This window comes from Aythya ferina, assembly GCF_964211825.1.
Source record: "Aythya ferina genome assembly, chromosome: 3".
Lineage (NCBI taxonomy): Eukaryota > Metazoa > Chordata > Aves > Anseriformes > Anatidae > Aythya > Aythya ferina.
In genome coordinates this window covers 79,114,291-79,129,802 of record NC_140298.1, presented here as the reverse complement: position 1 = coordinate 79,129,802, position 15,512 = coordinate 79,114,291, and the positions used below count along the sequence as shown (strand labels likewise).

At 40.3% G+C, this 15,512-nt stretch overlaps 1 protein-coding gene across 6 annotated transcripts in view; it reads right to left on the bottom strand.

Moving 5' to 3' along the window:
• Positions 1-15,512, bottom strand: part of NCOA7 (nuclear receptor coactivator 7) — an 88,954-nt gene that overhangs the window by 7,822 nt on the left and 65,620 nt on the right. For 4 of the 6 annotated variants that reach the window (XM_084512812.1, XM_084512814.1, XM_084512811.1 and 1 more), the window contains exons 9-11: positions 13,754-14,820; positions 12,030-12,198; positions 2,150-2,297 (exon numbers count right to left, since the gene is read on the bottom strand). In XM_084512812.1, coding sequence (XP_084368938.1) covers positions 2,150-2,297; positions 12,030-12,198; positions 13,754-14,820 — 1,384 coding nt within the window. The remainder of the gene's footprint in view (positions 1-2,149; positions 2,298-12,029; positions 12,199-13,753; positions 14,821-15,512) is intronic. The other 2 variants (XM_084512815.1, XM_084512816.1) reach the window with 2 other exon arrangements.

The window sequence follows — 15,512 nt, the reverse complement described above, 5'->3', positions numbered from 1 at the left end:
CATATTTTTAAATTGAATATATATATATTTTTTCATTTTAAATCAGAAGTACCTAAACTCCTCTTACAAAGACTGTTCTCTAGGCTTCCCGGTGGCTGGGGGGTGGAGCATCACAGTAAATCAACAGCAACAGGTACCTGGGGGACAACATAACCAACCTTACGGATACTGGCAACCACAGAACTACTCAGCTGTAAACTGAAAACCACCTCCAAGTACACACAAAGCTCCCTCTTCCCTGCAGATGCCTGTTTAGTCTCTAAATGCAGCTCTTTTCACTGTAACTGAAGCACACATTTGAAGCAACTTCACACTAAAGAATTGCAAAAAGAGTGAGATGCAAAATCAGGTATTTACAGACCACACAAAAGCAAATGAAAAGAATCAACAACTACAGAAACTGGATTGACAGCATCTTTTAAAGATTTTATGGGAAGGAGAAAGCAAGCTACCTAAGGCAGAAATAGTCTGTGTAAAGTTCATCTGAAAACAGCGTATGTGTTTTACTAGGATAGAAGTGCTGGAGCAGATCCATGCTGTTTAAATAGGGACATAGTTCAACATACCTTCACTGAGGGTTCCTCCTGGTCAGGTCTAGCACAGTAAAGAATTTGAATATTCAATAACATTTGTTGCTTTTTCATCATCTACCAGTTTGAGTATCTACTGTACTTCTGCGCTCCAGCAGCAAGAGCTCCTGCCCACGAGTATGACAGACAGCAACTGCCCATGACACGCTTTGATAAAATTGCTTATATGCTTCTCTACAATTACACTTTCTGTTTCCCCACAAGGGAGAGTGAAAGTATCACAGTAATCACGCCCAAATTTGGGCTTCCACCAGGGATTTCCTGGCAGTCCTACGTTAAATTTGTGAAGCCTGAATATATTGCAAACAAAAGAGACACACCTTAAAACGATTTCCAGCCAATTCTTCCCCCACTACATATTTAAATAAAACAATAAGGGACAGGCTCCCGGTGCAGCTGGATCCCTCCCACATTTGTTCTTTGGATCATTGGTCCTCCTCCTTCATTTTGAATTTAAGGGCATACAAATAGCAACTGATGAGTGAAATCAAATGTAATGTATGACTGCACTCAGCTCTGAATAAAGCAAGGACTGACGACTTTTTTTTCCTCCATCCTGCAGTTCACAAAGCACCATCAAGAAACCACAAAACTGTAAAAATAAAAGCTATTTAGGATCAGAGGTGCTGCTGCTACATTTCAAATGACAAGCTCCATTCCTCAGTTCTGTTTTTTAGCATACTTTGAAAATAGAAATGCTTAAAAAGCAGGGCAGTAGAATTTTTTGAACCAGTTCAAGACTAGTAATCAGATAACTTTAAAAATCACCATTAAGCTACTTCCCATTTAGGAAATTATATATATATATATATATATATATATATATATATATATATATGCATATGTGTGTGTATATATATATATATATATATAAAATTTATCACATAACTGCAGCACAGAAACTGCTTCAGGGTTCATAAATATCATTAGAAAAACACACACAAGCTTATTTTCCCTAGAAACTAGATTTTATATGCATGACAAACAGACAGGTAGCAAACACGTGCACACCAAGTTATTAAGACAGCAAAAGCTCCCAGATGAAAAAGCCAAAAAGTCTGAGTATAAAACCTATCCCTCTTACAGCTAACACGTAAACTTCTGTGTGCACCTAAGAAGTAAGGGTCTGGTATAACAACATCACACACCAATCCATTTCAACGAGCACAAAGTTGCTGGTGTTCACACATACATGTATGCTTTTTGGACAATTTATCAGTAGCATATAAATACTGTATGAATTTAGCAACACCGACAACATATGCCTGTTCAGCTTTGCAAATGGCTAACATAACATAACCAAAATATTTACGTAACTTGTACTAGTTGCAAGCCAGAAAGCTGTTAGCTGTTTGCCTGCCATTTCTGGGGAGAAAAGAAAGGAGTACTGAAGGAAGATGAGTACATTTGTGAGATAGCTGCCTGTAGAAGGCTTCTATCAGAAGCAACAGACATTATAAAGAAACATTATAAAATCATTAAGAGAGCAAGTGCTAAGATTTGTAACAGGATGCACACTTGATGCAAACACACTTCACGAAGTGGTAGAAAGCACTCACCTCCCAGCTTTTAGTAGTGGGCTCACTGAAGAAGTTGTCTATCATATCAAGCTCTTCCTTTTCTACCACAACAAAACCTTGCTCTTTGGCATCCTTCCCATATATTTCTGGTGACCACTGAACAAAAAACGTGTACAGGTGATCCACCCTATAAACAGAAAAGGAGAAAACATCCATTTTTCAGTGATCCATAAACAACGTACTATCACGTAGTACTGAGATGTCACCAAAGGACAAAAGGGGACAGCCAGACACACACAGGATACCCACACAGTTCCACCCTCACAAACCACACAAAGCAATAGCTCCTTCTACCTAACAGCCTGAAGCACTTGAAGGTTTCTCTGCTTTCTCTCCCTACAAAATATTTTTCTTTCTTTTGCTATACACAAATCCAAAGCAGCATGGAAAGACTAACTAACTAAGAGTAAGCCAGTCCCCTACAACTCATATTAAGAAGCCCACTGGTTCAGTGTTAGATCATGATCACAAAAGTTAAATCCAGAAAAAAAAAATCACTTTAATAGTTTGACCTCCCACATAAAACGAGCCATAAAGTATCATCAATGAAGTCTACACCACATTTCTAGCTGCCCTCTAAAACTTACAGAGGCTAACCACACCACAATTCTTCATTCTGCTATCATAAGGAAAACGAGCCGCTACTGACAGCTTGGTTAATGACATAAGGCCAGCAGCAAATGCATTTTCATAAATGTAGTCAGGTCTCAGTTGCTTTCTTTAAAGAGATGTTCTCTGACAAAATCCACAACGAATGGTGAACACATTATAAAGTAATTTAACAACATTTCATGTTACTTGGATTTATAGTGTATGCACAAACAAACTTAATACGAGTAATCTTAAAACACCATTTCAAAACTGTTGGATTCTGTTCACAAATATAATTTCAGGTATTTTTACAATTCTGTCTATGGGTTTTGTTCTACACTCCTAGCAGTAAGGGCTAAAGTCTGACGTCAGTTCTAACTGCAGAAGTGTTAGTCCTAAAATCGTTGCCGGCTCAGGATGGCTACGTTAATTCCTAGTAAAAGTGATATCTGGGGGCTTAATTCACTTTGGCCTTGGGAGATTTTATGCCCATTTCCACTACCCTCAAAGAATAAAAGATTGACTTTGCTGCCTCATGTCCTCCTAACCACAAAAGAAAAAAAAAGGAACAAATCAGCATTGCCATCAGCTTTTTCTCTTCTCCTTTGCATATTCACAAATGCTTCTGTGGTGCCTGGCTACTAGATGTCCCAGATGAGTTTACATTTTTGTTATCAAATAAGAACTGTACCTGTGAAACACTTGTAAGACACTCAAGCACACACAGCTGCAGTATGTGAACACCCGGTACTAGCTCCTCAGGCATCAAGAGCCTCCCTTCACCAAGAACAAGCAACATGCCTAGTGCTAGGATACAAAGCCAAAATTTCAGCTGCTGTTCATAACTCTGCACAACTCCCAGATATGAGAGTGCTCAAGGCAGCAATGCACAAGCAATCAGCCTTCTGGATCACTCCAGCCGGTAACTGCCTGGAAGAGGCTGAAGGAGGGTCTCGCTCCCCACTGCCCGGGGTTCCCCCGCTTTGTAAGAAGCCGTGTGGCTGCTTGCAGACTCGCATAGATCTAACATTAGTGGAAAATGGAACATTTCTGAAAGCTGTATCATCTAATTTTAGTTAAGATCTTTTCCTCTCATCGCAGTTTTCCCACATCCATAGCTGACACAGCATGCCCCATTCCTCTTTGCGTGTTCTGCAGAAGCTTCAGGAAGAGCAGGATGACAATCTTCTCACTAATTTGAGTTTTAACTGAGAAAGGCATTAACTTGAGCACTGTGTATTCCACGTGTGGTAATCCTACTCTGGAAAGTTAGTTACTTAATTCCTACAAACCCTAACACGAGGGCAATAAAACTAGTGGCTGCTGTTGCCTTGCTAAGACGGATCGGAAAGCATGCTCGCTCACACAGGTGGTCACAGGAGAGCAGCATTCATTCTCCCATCCCAGAATCACAGAACAAATTTAGGCAGTAAGGCCCCTCTGGAGAGCATCTACTCCAACTTCTGCTCAGAGCAGAACTAACTTCCAAGATAGAGCAGCTTGCTCAATTTTGTCCATCTGCATCTTTGAAAATCTCCGACAGAGTTTACACAGCCTCTCTCTGCAACCTGCTCCATGCATAACTAATACCATGTTGTTTTTTGCTTCCTTTTACATCTAATCAGAATTTCCCCCGATGCAGGCAGCATTCGCAAAAGGTCTAGCTCATTTTTATTTTGTTTAAATTTTAAAGCAGGTACCCAAAAGAAGAGGGGCATAGCCACTTTCCCCAAGCTGCTTACTGTGCTCTTCCTTACATGAGCCAGCCTTCATTAATGCAAAGAGCCACGATGACTGATGTTGAGGTTGCTCTCAACTTCCCCAGCTCCTTTTCTAGAGAGATGCTCCCAGGCCATCCGTCCCCAGACACTGCAGGGGCTGCCCCACCCCAGGTGTGTAGCTTTGCATTTGCCTTCTCTGAATTTCCTGACTTCTGATGTGGAGTCACCACGTTCTGCCTCCTCGTTGAGGTCTCTCTGACTGGCAGCCCTGCTCTCCAGCGTATGAACACATCCCAGATTTAGTGTCATCTCCCTGAATGACAAGGATGTGCTCTATCCCATTGTCCACACCCTAGATGAAGACATTGAACAGTATCAATCCCGAAGGAAAACCACTTGCACCTGGCTGCCACTTTGATTACCTATTGACTTTCCAAGCCCCACAGCCCAGTTTTTCATCCACCTTGTTGCCCACATGTCCAGACTTTTTTTTTTTTTCAAATTTGGCTATGAGAATACTCTAGATTACTAATTTCACTAACACCACCCTTTGCTCTTTCCTTGTTTTCAGAGCTTGCCATTTCATGAAAAAAGCTGTCTGTTTAGGAAAGCACAATCTGCCCTTGGTAAATCTATGACAGCCGTCCCTTGCCCTCCCTGTGCCTGGGAACAGCTTCCACAAGGACTTGCTCCATAATCTTCCCAGAGGCTGAGGTGAGACAACTGGCCTGTGTTCCCACAGGTTCTTGATTTTTCAGAAGATGGTTGCAGCATTCATCTTCCTACTTATTAAGGCCCTCTCCCAATTATCATTACCTTTCAGAGTAAGACAGAAAGCAGCCCTGCAATAACGTCAGCCATCTGCCTCAGTACACTCAGAAGATTTCCTGTCAGGGCCCATGGACCTGTGCATGCTCAGTTTCTCTAAGTAGTCTGTAACTCAGTTTTCCTCTACCATTGGCAGATGGTAAATAAATCCAGACTCTCCAGATTTAAGAAGCAGCAACACAAAATGAGAAACAGGTCATTGGAGAAGGGAGGTCGTTCTGAAATGGGATGCAGAGCATCCCTTCCATGTTAATAAAACTCTGACATTATGTTAGGCTGGTATTTCCAAGCTACCAAATGGCTAAAAAATAAAAAATAAAATAAAAAAGCCACTGCTCGAGAAACTCTTACAGCCAACCTGAGAGCTGCAAAGAAATGTATCATAGATCTCAGTAGCTGTTCTGGTGATCACATGTGTATGAGCGTGTCATGTACTAACAAGAAAAAACAATTAAAAAAATGCTTGGAAAGGCCCAAGATCAGAAACCTGAAGTTAATCACTCGAGAAAGAAATTATTCAAAAGCAAAAGATGATAATGAGAAACATTCAAATAAATACCTAGGAGATGCAAATCAAAACTGAAAGATGGGATATTGTTTAAAGAAAGAGAAAAAAGGGGGGGGGAAACATACTTGCTGCAGACAGTTGAGTATCAAAGTAAAGGTGCTTCCAAATATACCCATAGTAATGTACACACAGAGGGAACAAAACAAACATGAAGCAAGTTTATGGTGAAGGTTATAAATTCAGTAGAAAACTCATTCAGAAGAGTAAAGAACGTAACTTAAAAACCATGACAGCAAAGTCAGAGTTGTTATTTTTAAGCACTTTGTGAGCAACCTGAATCCTAAAAATTGTATTTGCCATGCTCAATGCTCATTAATAAAAGAGCACATTACCAACAGTCATCTGCAAGAGACAAATTTCTCAATAAATATTTCGATTTTATATTTGAGCAACCACCACATGAAATTTCTCAATAACAGTGATGATGAAATACTTTATGTTCCTATAGTAGCTACAAACTATATTAAAGAGTAAAGAGAAGATATTGCCTTTTTTTTTTTTTTTAAACTATCCCTATGCGTGTAGTCTATGTTTAAAAGTTTTAAGAGAGCTGGGAATCAAGTCTAGGTAGGTGATGCTGATTTTTGATAAAACTAAAAATACTGGGGCAGCTCTAAAAGTTTGGGAGACAACTAGCACTGGGTAAACACTGTGCAAGAACAACAGTAACGAAAGAGATAACTATTCAAATCATAATGCGCTAATTATCATGGAATAGCTGAGATATCCCTTGATTAAACAGAACAGGAATCTCAAAACTAATTCAAGAACTAATTGTTTAAATGAGATCCTTGTTTTGCTGACAGAGATCTGACACTTAGCAATACCATGTGCTTAGGCTTCTATGCAGTATCTGATATGACATCACAAGATGATTTAATCCATAGAAGTAGAACAATGTGGGAAATACAAGCTAGTGACTTCAAGTAAATCACAAGTGCTGCTGACAAAGATTTCCAGCAGTGGGTGTGTGTTTAGATCACACAAGCCCATTTTCTTCATCCCCAGATGAACATCTGGGATCATTACAGGTAAGTGCCTAAATTGTTTTAAAAAAATCTCCAGTTGTGGAGACTGACAGCCTCTGTTATATGAAAGGATTTTCCTTTGGGCACGAAGGGGCACACCCCTACCAGAACTTTGTAGCACTCAGCAAACTCGTTCTCTGCTTTGTTTCTCTCCTGTGCTGATCAGGCGATGCCACAGAGCACCAGAGCCAGCAGCGTAACATGCCTGAGCTGTGGGGAGCTCCCAGGGAAGGACTCCTAATGTGATCTACTTCAGTGCTTCAGTAGCCTCACTAGTAGAAGGACCAAAATATATAATAAAAATCAAGACCAGCATTTTTATTAAATTAATTTTATATCATTTTCATGTAACAGGTAGCTCAGAAATAGCACTGTAGCCATTCTAAATAAATCAAGAAGACTTCTACACACAGACATTTCACATCAGAACAGATTGTTTTCCCTACTGCTGGAACTGCAGTCCAAAACAAAACAAAACAAAATTCAATTTGTTTCTTACCAAAAGAAAGCGTAAACAGCTCAATATTCTTCAATCAGAAAAATATTCTCCCTGAAAAAAAAGTCTGGCAGAAACAATACAATTATTGCTGATAAAATCAGTATAAGACAAAAGCTTGGTGGAGTATTTATGCCACTGCACTGTTCAGTAAACTGGGCACAATCAGGTATGGATGTCAACACAGTCAAGTACAGGAGGATGTATTTAATAACCAAAAGCAGAGGGCATGCTTGCAGGATGGGTGCTTTATCTTTGGCAGAATGACCCTAAAGATCCGGGATAACAGTTCTGAATTTTGGAGCCGGAGCTCTGCATTAACACACTGATGGCAATACTTGGTGCAATCCTTCAATATACAAACAAAGCACTGGTGGTTGGGTTTCTGACACTTGGGTGCGAAGTGCTGGAATACTCTGCCCACGGTACTCAACTGCAGGTGTCGTGGCCTAGATAAAGAGCCACAAAACCAAGAGCAAAAAGAGTCACTTAGTTTACAGGAGCAATACCCTGGTGATAGCCCACATTAAGAGGAACTGAATCCTGGTAATAGCTACAACCACATCCAGGAACCAGAAGCCAGAAGAAATAGGTACGCAGAGCACTGAAAAAGAACTTCTTTAAATGGCAAAGGCAATTTTCAATAAAACATTAATCAACTTGTCAAGCTACTGTTGATTCCTGAGAGGGAACTGTAAATGATTTTTCTTCTCAAAGTTGTGCTTCAATTCAGGACTTTCAAAGTGACATCACCACCACAATATGACAACATCTGACTTCTCTGGGGTAGAGGCAAAGAAGTTTCCCAAAAATGAATGATTTCATGTTGACCATGGGTGAGAAGGGTTGTGTATCCTGATGACACATGTACAAGGGCTCCAAGTCCACTCACAGCTCCTGGCCTCAAAACACAGAATAGCTGAGGTTGGAAGGGACCCCTGGAGGCCATCTGTTAGACTCCTGATAAATAAGACATCAAAGTACTACTTCGTCGTAGACTATAAGGTATCAAAGAGTACTACTATACTCATACAAGGATAATTCAAAAGGAGTCTAAATCTAAGCTTTATGTTACCTATTCCTCTCCATTAACAAGGGCACAGAAGAGTTACTTCACCATCAGGATCTTTTTAATCATCATCTCTTTATGCAAATCTCTGCATAAATGGACAGAGAGCATCACACAAGTATTGACTGTAGGTAGTTACACTGTAAATTCTTCAAGATCTCAATTCCAACCCTATTAAATTCAATGTTTTATGCACTAGATATGAAGAAGAGTCACAACAAAGCAAAATCATGCTCTACCAAAAGAAATAGAAATATTAAAAACAAACAAAAACCTCATCTGACTCCCCAAAACCAAACCAAAAATCAGTGGGGAGGTGGCTAAGACTGAAAAAAAAAAAATAGCAGGGTTTGAGCCTTGCTTTATGTTTCCTCTGAGAATCCTGCCTGCTCTCACAAAAAGTAACCTCCAAGAAAGAGGATGCCCTCCCAGCAGCATGATTTTAATGCAATGCATTTCAAAGCAACACAAAAAATATATATTCATTAACCAAATCTGTCTGCTAAATTTCTATTATAGACAACCAATAAATTTACTTCTTGACTGAGGAACTGTTTAATGCAAAATGAGGAAATCATTTGCTAGGATGCACATTTGTAAAGAAAAATTATTCATTAGTATCTCTGTCCCAGCACAAGACATTCTCTGCAACAGCCTGAGGAAGTCTGCGAGTGACAGAATTACTCACCTACTGCTACTCAAAATCCACAAAGTTAGAAAAAATCTACATCACATTTCAATATCCTTGAGCATAAAACCACAAAGCACACAGACTCACCCTCTGATACTGTAAGCTACACCCATTGCAAGGCTTCTCAGGAAAAGACTCGATCTTTTCATTACTGTCCAAAACCTTGAGTGCCTCTCTGCTCAGACAGTTACCCTGATGAGAAGCTCCCTTAGACTGTGACATCCTCATATAGGACGACAGAGATGTCCATCTCCCCCATTACGTGCTAAGACAAATGCCTCTGGGATTAAGCAAAGCTACACAGAGCAGCCCGGGAGTCGCTGATTAACTCAGCTGTGCTGCTTGGGGTCAGCAGTGATGCCGGGCCACCCGCAGCACCCTGTGAAGTCATGTATAAGCAGCAGATCACAGGGCTCAGGGTGAAAATGGAGTCATTTTGGCAATTGATTACCTAAGCTGTTTCAACACCAAACAGTAATAAGCCACAGAAAAATACAGTTAAATGACCTTACAGAGGCCTTCCAGTGCCTGAAGGGGGCCTGCAGGGAAGCTGGGGAGGGACTCTTTTTCAGGGAGTGTGGTGGCAGGACAAGGAGCAATGGACTAAAACTAAAAGAGGGGAGATTTGGATTACACATACGGAAGAAATTCTTTACTCTGAGAGTGGTGAGGCACTGGCATAGGTCGCCCAGAGGAGCTGTGGATGCCCCATCCCTGGAGGTGTTCAAGGCCAGGCTGGATGGGGCTTTGGGCAACCTGGTCTGGTGGGAGGTGTCCCTGCCCATGGCAGGAGGGGTGGAATTAGGTGGTCTTTGAGGTACCTTCCAACCCAAACCATTCCGTGACTCTGTGATTTAACTTACACAGTGATTATAGACATGCATGCTAATTTCTTCACAATCTAACTTTTTTTTTTTTTTATTGTTAGGAAACATGAAGATGCTGTACAAGCTACAGACAGTGTTTTATTTATGCTGCTTTACAGCCAATGGGACAAGAGAGGTATTTCTGAAATTTTCAAACATAACTTACTAAATTTAAAAATGTTTTGAAAGCAGAGTATATTTATTTTGATATGTGGCATCAAAAATACATCACAGAGCTATCCCAAATAGCGTATTGTCCGTGACCCTCTCAAGATGCAAAACCAGTAATCACATACTTTGTAATACTGGTAACAAATAATTCCATCAGTGATCAGGAAACTACACTGTTTGCTTTCACACATGTCTGAGACTTTAAAGAAAACACCGACTTATTGGGCAAATATCTTGCATTAAAATGATGAAGTGGGTCTCAAGTTTAATTTTTGCCCCAGGTTCTGTGCAACCTTTTACACACCTACATGTTATTTAAACAGACGTGTGTGAACAGCACCAGAATGACCCAATCTTGCAACATTCACCACTATTTTGATAAAGATCCAAACAGCAGATGGGATGGCCAAGATTTGCCTTGTCAACAAACGTGACCAAACACTGCAATAGCTCACTTCAGAAATTAATTTTACTGTTCTAAAAACTGAAGAATAAACCAATTGTCAATGCATAAGTTTGTGTATTAGTGTGATCCCCCCACTAAGAATAAATTTTCTGCTTTTAAAACAAGACATAGAGAAGCTACTTTCCCACTTTCTTTAGCAGATTCAGCTGTTACACGGAACAATGATCAGAGACAGTCTCAGTCCCAGTAGCTTTATTCAACACCGGGCACGCTATCTCCAAAGCAATAACCGACCTTGCGTTGTGTTGCAGCATCGCTCTAACCCCTTGAAGTCTTTACTCGCACGCCAAGCCAGAATTTTCTGAACCCACACTTTTGCAATCCCTGAGAAGCCAAGGACCGGGTTCAGCAGATAACACACAAACCAAAAGCTACCTCCAGCTACACTCCCGATGGCCACATTCCAGCTGGATTAAACCTCTCCCCCTCCTCCCGTGTCAGCAACTTCCACGCTACTGGTCTGCTTAAAACATTTGTTTCTAAAATATATGAAATAAACACTAACTTAACGCATATACTACAAGTTTGAAAATAAAATTAAATACTCTGAAAAAATATGTAAAAAGATATAAACTAACTGCATCTTAAAGACACACCACTGAAATTTATCACAGATTCAGATTCTTTCTTCTTAGTATCTATTCACTGGAAGTGTTATCACTAATTTCCCTATTTTGGTTCATCAGCAGAGATGAGAGTTGCTCTTGCTGCCTTCTAGCAAGAGAAAGACCAGGGATGTGATTCCTCACAGCCAGGGAAAAATCCTGGGTGATTTATGTGGAAAAATTACAGGCCTTACTTTTTTTTTTTTTTTTTTCCTATAGTACTACTCTTTATACATATATACATAAGGGCACAGACCATTTAAGTGGATTTTTATCACAAAGGGATGCGTGTTTTTTTTTTATTTGTTTGTTTTCATGTGCACGAAGTCAGAAGCAGCCACACCCATTCAGTTAGAAGAGTCTCCCTTTTCCACTTCTTGTCCTTTGCTCATGTGAGGTACCCGTTTTTAACACTGGCACCTTCGTGGATTCCCTGGGACTTCTGCAACTGCTCCACCTTTCCCTCACCTCCTACACTATGGCCAAAACCGTGATGATTCCCCAGTGCTTTTACCATAAGCTAGCAACAGGTGTATCATCCTTTTCGTCTTCCGTGTGACACTGACTTCTTCCTTCCCTCTGGAAACTGTAACTGGACCAGCAACAAACATTCCTTTTTCTCTGGCATGCAATAAAACGAGGGCAACCCTCTCCTCATCTCAGCATCCTTTTTGCATGTGACACCTCGGACCACACAGGGGAAGACACACTCAGCTCTAGAAAGCACTACACGTTTACAAATTAAGTGCTGTAGCTTACCTTTCCCGAGGAACAGCAAACCAGTACTCTGGTTGCTTTATCTTTTTACTGTACTGTTGAGACATGGTGGTGCTCTGAGACACAAAGGACTTTCTCATGGGTTTGCCTACTTTAATGCACAGAAACATTGGAGGAGTTTTGCTCTTCTCCTCTTTTGAAGGAAGCATATCTGAACAAGAGACAGAAGAAACGGACTGTTTACAGGACAGTACAACTACGGCAACTGATAAAATATTGGCACAGAAGACTCACATTATCATACATGGAATTAAACCTAATGTCATTAAATAGCAAAAATGATTTAAGAAATCCTTGCTCATTCTAAACTATGGCTATTTATTCCCATTTCATCAGGGCTGTATTCCTCCCTCAGCTGTACAGCAGCGTACAGAATAGCACTGTAACTCAGATCACTAAGACGATCGGGCTGGGTGCAAACAGCAACATGAAGCAGGCAAGGAAGGGGGACAGCAGAAGGGAAGACCTTGACTACCTCGGTCATCACAGCCAGCTCAACAAACCCCCACGGCAAAGGGTAATGCCACTGCTGTCCCCTCATTCCTACTCAGTGTAGGAGTGGGTCCAAGAAACTGACCCAGCTAAAGAGCGACTGTGCGCACACACCAAGCCCAATCAGTTCCTACTGTAGTCAAACAGCTATACCAACACCTTTTGTCTGTACAGGGTAAAGCATAAGATTGGTTTAAGTACCTTAAATTGCCAGTTTGACAGAAAAAATGTTTATTAAAACATAACCTCAATCGCACTGAATTTGCTACAGAAGTTATAGGAGTACACATACAGCCTTCTTCTGGTTTTGCTGTTGTTTTCCAATGAGACCAATCAACACACACAACTAGCAAGACCTAAACCCTTCCAAAAGAAAGGTAAAATTATGTTAAGAAAAAGTGTTTTTAAAATGAAGACCTCCACTCTAATTGCCCTCCACCACCTGACATGAATTGGGGGTTTGCCCATTAAGCTCACTAGGCTAATGCTCTGGGAAGGACTAGCGCTCACATGTCCCAGGTGGTAGCAGAAACAGCAGTATGTGAATGTGCTACCTGAAGTGAGATTTCACATTGTTATATGCTTTCCAGTAACTTCCTGAATTTTATTTACAATAAATCAATGACTAATCAAAACTAAACTATCTGTAGAAGACTCTACATATACTCCTATTTACCACTTCTTTAGGCATTTCCATAGCATCAAAGACACCAGAAGGAGGCGGTGACAAGAATACTAAAGGAGCCGCTTCACAGCAAAGCGCTGCTACGCACACCGTGATGGATTCTATCAGAAATACGCTGACCGACATCACTGAAGAAAGAGAAGTTATGAATACGGAGTGACAGTTCCTATGCCATGATGCGTCCCTGTCAATATGCCAGCTGGGTGACATTTTATTGTTCTTCTTAAAGCCGGTAACCAGCAGTGAGGTTTATATGAGGTGAAGTTTATATAAACAGTGATCACTGAATACGGAGAGAGCATGCAAGCTACTTATTAAACTAGAAGCTTAGGGAGTTTAAAGGTGTGTTTTTTCCTTGTAAATATAAATATATATATATTAAATTATAATATACAAGATTAAAAACAACAAAAAAGACCAGTACTATACATCGAAAGAGGAAATTCAGAGCAGAAGGATATCAATTCAAAAGGTTACCGTCATAATGCTGTCCAAGTCTCAGAGGAAACAAGGATAACCAGAGACCTACCTTCAATTGGCACTTGAATTTTCTGCAGCAGCCACAGTCTGATCTCTGATTGATTGTCTAACTGTGTTTCTTGACAGGTCTTGTCTACAGCTGGTACTAATGAAGAGTCCACAGACTCTTTCAGATCCTTTTCCTCTGCTGCTGCTGAGCTGATTTCTAATGAAGGTGCTTTCCTCTCAATGCAGCAGGAATCAAGCTCCATACTTTTAACTGTATGGACTTCATTAGCTTGGGACTTTGAACAGCTAAGTGTAAGGTCTATGCCAATTGCTTTATTGTTTTCACCTTTCTGGATTTCAGCCTTGTGTAAGTCTTCAGATGACTGAGACCCATTCCCATCTTTATTGAGGTAAAATTCAATAAGTTTATCTTTCTCTAGCTCTTTCTTAGTGTCCAATGCAGTCTCCACCTTACCTGTCGGGGAACTGACACATTTGTTTACTTCTGGAATAACATCTTGCTTTTCACACAGCTCTAAGTCTAAGTCAGCTTTAGGTTCAACACTGTCCTTTTTTTCCAAGGAATCAACAGTCAAGTGCTCCTGGACTTCTGTAGTGGGTTTGGTTACCTGCTGCTTAGTTCTCCCCAAGTCCTTGGGGTCAGCCAGCAAGCCTTCCATTACTGAGATTTTCCTGTCCAACCCTCTATCCACACGAGATGATGTCTTTTCCAGTTCTACAAAATCATCCCCTCCTCCTCCCAAAAGGGAGTTGTCTTTGGTTCTGATGTCTGAAACGTTTTTTTCTCCAGAAGGCTCCTTGGTGTGTGGATCCACAGCAAACTTTTCCAAATGCTCAGTGGCAGTGATATTGTTGGCAAACTCCAGTGACTTTGATTTGATTGAACCTGTACTCTCAGATGACTGAAGAACTTCAAAATCAGCAGACTTTTCCTTATCTGAAGGTTTTATCTGTTTGGCACCTGGCACAATGGATGAATCCCCATTCTGTTGCCTCCTTTCCTTGCTAAGGGATTTGAATTTGCTGAAAGGATTGATATCTTTCTCAGAGGAAAGGTCTTCCCATTCTCCTGGCCTGTACAGAGGACAAAGATCCTTTGGTATGTCACTGCCAGGGGAAATGGCGGATGTACATAGGATGTTAAAAGCAAAATGGAAACAAAAAAAAAATGGAAAAAAAAATGAATAATATAGCAACTTAAAGTCTGAAACTCAACTCAAAATTACTTTCTCCAAAAGAAACATACATCAGTGGAAATAAATGACTTTAAAGAAAACAGGACAATGTGGAAAGGATAATACCAAAATAAAACGAGTAAATTACTTTACAGACTATGAGACACAGGTGAAGAAATGGTACAGATGTCATAAGAATGTGCAAGTCATCAGAAGTTCAGTGAAAACACGGGACATGTATTTAGCTGCTGGAATTTAATTCATATCACATTAATATTGTTACTTCCCACACCTGACAACGTGTCAGGCTATACTGATTGGTAGTTCAATGTTTTTTTCATGCCTTCCTAGTCAGTAAAAATGCATTTTTGAGAAGAAAGCAAATCAGAGAGAAGCTGTACCCTGTTTAAACATGTTTACTGCAAAGTGGTAACTGTGAACACATCTTTTTTCCTTTTGCTTTTATCCAACACTAAAACCTACTACTTAATGCAGACTTCCACAAAGATTTATTTTTAATGCAAGATAATCATGAAACATTTTTAAAAGGAAAATTCTTAAAAACTTAACAGCACACAGCAAACTGTGTAAGCTCTTTCTTACTGCTGAAAAGTCTGAGGTGAA